Here is a 4,299-nt window from a genome sequence, read left to right as displayed (position 1 = left end):
AGGTGAACATATTACGTTATTAGGGGTTGCTACTCTTCCGGACGACCTGTCTAATGTGCTCGAAAAAGGACCCAAGTTCTGCACTGAACCAAAAGAGACAGGGAGTGCAGATGTTGGGTATTATTCATGATATCGGGGACAAGGTTACTGAGATGGACAGAGCCCGATGCATCAATGAATGTATTGAGGTGGTTTCACGAACACGTCGAAAAATTGAAATTACAACCAGCATCCAAAAGGTTGTTGATTATTTCAAATATAATATTTAGAACCTGATCATCTCTGACAAAGAAGGCGGATTCTTTGTAGGCTCTGCGGCACCGCAAAGAGTGGAATGACTGATCCACTGCTACTTTTTGTACAGGCGGTGGTACTGCTTACGTCATCGCAAGAGGGACCGCTACTGAAAGATGGAATCAACAACAGTGAAGGGCAACTCAGCCAACTCGACATGACAGCACACTCATTCGTGCGAACACCAAGTCATCGTCATGGGACATCGTCTACTGCAACGCCACCTGTGCCTCCCTATAAGGAGTGGAACCGCCCCGACGTTTGCCTCAGTGGGCTCTGCGGCACCGCAAAGAGTGGAATGACTGATCCACTGCTACTTTTTGTACAGGCGGTGGTACTGCTTACGTCATCGCAAGAGGGACCGCTACTGAAAGATGGAATCAACAACAGTGAAGGGCAACTCAGCCAACTTGACATGACAGCACACTCATTCGTGCGAACACCAAGTCATCGTCATGGGACATCGTCTACTGCAACGCCACCTGTGCCTCCCTATAAGGAGTGGAACCGCCCCGACGTTTGCCTCAGTGGGCTCTGCGGCACCGCAAAGAGTGGAATGACTGATCCACTGCTACTTTTTGTACAGGCGGTGGTACTGCTTACGTCATCGCAAGAGGGACCGCTACTGAAATATGGAATCAACAACAGTGAAGGGCAACTCAGCCAACTCGACATGACAGCACACTCATTCGTGCGAACACCAAGTCATCGTCATGGGACATCGTCTACTGCAACGCCACCTGTGCCTCCCTATAAGGAGTGGAACCGCCCCGACGTTTGCCTCAGTGGGCTCTGCGGCACCGCAAAGAGTGGAATGACTGATCCACTGCTACTTTTTGTACAGGCGGTGGTACTGCTTACGTCATCGCAAGAGGGACCGCTACTGAAAGATGGAATCAACAACAGTGAAGGGCAATTCAGCCAACTTGACATGACAGCACACTCATTCGTGCGAACACCAAGTCATCGTCATGGGACATCGTCTACTGCAACGCCACCTGTGCCTCCCTATAAGGAGTGGAACCGCCCCGACGTTTGCCTCAGTGGGCTCTGCGGCACCGCAAAGAGTGGAATGACTGATCCACTGCTACTTTTTGTACAGGCGGTGGTACTGCTTACGTCATCGCAAGAGGGACCGCTACTGAAAGATGGAATCAACAACAGTGAAGGGCAACTCAGCCAACTCGACATGACAGCACACTCATTCGTGCGAACACCAAGTCATCGTCATGGGACATCGTCTACTGCAACGCCACCTGTGCCTCCCTATAAGGAGTGGAACCGCCCCGACGTTTGCCTCAGTGGGCTCTGCGGCACCGCAAAGAGTGGAATGACTGATCCACTGCTACTTTTTGTACAGGTTGGTAACAAAACCTCTTACTGCACTGTCAAAGACAATTCTCTTACACTGTTAGTGCTGCCGAGCCCACGGTCCTTGATTGTTACATGCTCTGAGTGCTGGGGTGTGCTTTTGTTGCTTCTACAACTTAGTGGGGATGTGGAGTTAAACCCAGGTCCGACTGAAGAAATGTTGAGACAAATTCTTGACAACCAACAAACAATGAGCGTCACTCTTAACAATATTCAGTCTAAACAAGTGCTACTCGAGAACTCTCTAGGAACAGTCCAAACACGGCTTTCCCTTATCGAGACTAACTTTGAAAGTTTAAACAAGAACAAAGAAAGAATTGACGAGAACGAAACTCAGATACGTAATCTACTAAGCCACGTCGTTAAGCTCGATGGGAAAATAGATTACTTGGAGAATGCTAGCCGTAGAAACAACATCGTAATATATGGTTTGCATGAGGATGAGAAAGAAGACCCGAGGGAATTGCAGCAAACAGTAACGGAAGGTATCTTTAGTGCTAAACTACAGGTGGAGGTAAAAACTATCGAACGCATTCATAGGATCGGTAGAAAGATTGGCAATCGCCCTAGACCAGTGATATTACGCGTCAACGACTTTAACGAGAAAATGCGAGTTCTGAGAAACTGCTTCAAATTGAAAGGTTCGGTAATATCAATTTCCGAAGATTTTTCACATAATGTGCGCGCGATTCGCAAAAACCTTTGGCAAAGCGCTGCTGTTAATAAAGCGAATGGAGACAAGGTTACGCTTATTTTTGATAAATTGAAGATTAACAATGACTTGTACAGTTGGGACCCTGTGAAATGTGAACGCGTGAAATGTGGCCTGAAGCAAGATAACACCCCCTACAGACCGTTTCCGCAAGAGCAAGATTGACCACTATCGAAAGAAAAACGATTGTGTGTGGTGTCGCTCAACGCGCGAAGCATCGTGAACAAGGTTGATAGACTGGAAGAGTGTTTACTCACGTATAATCCCCACATCGTAGTACTAACGGAGACATGGCTCCATCCAGGGGTTCATGATTCAGAAATAGTCCCACCGGGATACCTATTAATTCGTCAAGATCGAGAGGCAAGGGGCGGGGGTGTGGCAATGGTAATAAAAAATGGAATATCCTTTGTACAACTTGATGGAATACCAAATCACGAGAGCATCTGGTGCAAAGTAAATATGTTTGGAACGAGCATTTTGGTTGGCGGAATTTATAGACAGCCTAAGGCTCCTCTTCAGTACTTAATTGATTTACATGAGTACCTTTGTGCAGAAGTTAACGATAGAACTAAACTGATATTGACAGGTGATTTTAACTTACCCGGCATCAACTGGACCACGTTAACAAATGATAAGATAGATGAAGAAAGCTCGGAACAGCTATTGCAAAGCGCACTCAGCTTTTGTCTAGACCAATTGGTGCTGGAAGCAACCCGCATATCCGGAACAGCGAGTTCTACTCTAGATCTGCTGTTTGTGAGCAATCGCCTAAAAGAGTTCAAGGTTACGGTCGAAGATGGAATTTCCGATCACAAATTACTAGTCTGTACTTATCCATTGTGTAATACTAAACCAAACAAGCGTGTTACTGTTACGGTAAAAAATTATGCGATGGCCAATGATGTATGTATCCTTGATTATCTAGAAACCCAATTTGACCAATTCAGCCATATGTGCGACGTTGATGAAATGTGGTGCAAGTTTAAAGATATAATAACATACTGTGAAACGAACTTCGTTCCTAACAGAAAGAAAACGATAAACCGCATGAACCCGTGGATAACGCGAAATATTATACACATGAAACGCCGTCTGAAGACGTAGAAACAAGCTCGAGGTACAAGAACTATCACGAGAATTGACATTAGAAATCAACTCGGCTAGGGCAAGGTACTTCAATATTACCCTACCAAATTTTCTTATACATGACCCCCAAAAGTTTTGGCGATATCTGTCGAGACGAGAAAGCCATGTTTCACAGTTCGAAATTGATGGCGCTATCACAGTTGACCCAGAAACCATATCTTCAGGCTTCAATTATTTTTTTCAGTCTGTATTTTCTAGAGCCCTCGAAGATGAATGTGAACCAGAAAATATTGAAGTGCCTGTAATGCCAAACTTGGAGATTACTCAGCCCGGAATCCTATCGTTACTACTGAATCTAAACGTAAAAAAGTCTGCTGGACCTGATGGAATCTCTGGCACAATTTTAAGAAGATATGCAGAGTGGCTCTCGCATTATCTATGTCTAATTTTTGTTGAGTCACTGCGATCCTCACGGCTACCGGATGATTGGCGTTGTGCTAAGATTGTCCCGATTCACAAGACAGGAAATAAACACTTAATCACTAACTACAGACCCATTTCACTGACAAGTACGACATGCAAGTTAATTGAACACATAATATGCAAGGCGATAACTAAACACATAGAAGAAAACAATGTTCTTTATTCACATCAACACGGGTTCCGGGCAAGATTGTCTACGGTAACGCAACTCCTAGAGGTTACCCACGATTTTGCGCTTACTATTAACGATAGACAACAAACTGATGCCATTTTTATAGACCTATCAAAAGCCTTTGACCGTGTGCCCCATCAGAAATTAATAAGTAAGTTGCAGTCAGTTGGAATTAGTC

The 4,299-nt window shown here is 45.0% G+C and overlaps 1 protein-coding gene across 1 annotated transcript; it reads left to right on the top strand.

Annotated features, from left to right (window-relative positions):
- Positions 1 to 1,711: 1,711 nt before the first annotated feature.
- Positions 1,712 to 2,542, top strand: LOC120838874 (the record flags this gene model as incomplete). Its single annotated transcript, XM_042292983.1, has 1 exon — positions 1,712 to 2,542. A coding segment is annotated over one exon (831 nt), but the record flags the coding sequence as incomplete, so codon positions are not given.
- Positions 2,543 to 4,299: the final 1,757 nt, after the last annotated feature.

This window comes from Ixodes scapularis, unplaced genomic scaffold, assembly GCF_016920785.2.
Source record: "Ixodes scapularis isolate PalLabHiFi unplaced genomic scaffold, ASM1692078v2 PGA_scaffold3__209_contigs__length_174095766, whole genome shotgun sequence".
Taxonomy (NCBI): Eukaryota; Metazoa; Arthropoda; class Arachnida; order Ixodida; family Ixodidae; genus Ixodes; species Ixodes scapularis.
This window is presented reverse-complemented; position numbering and strand designations above follow the sequence as displayed.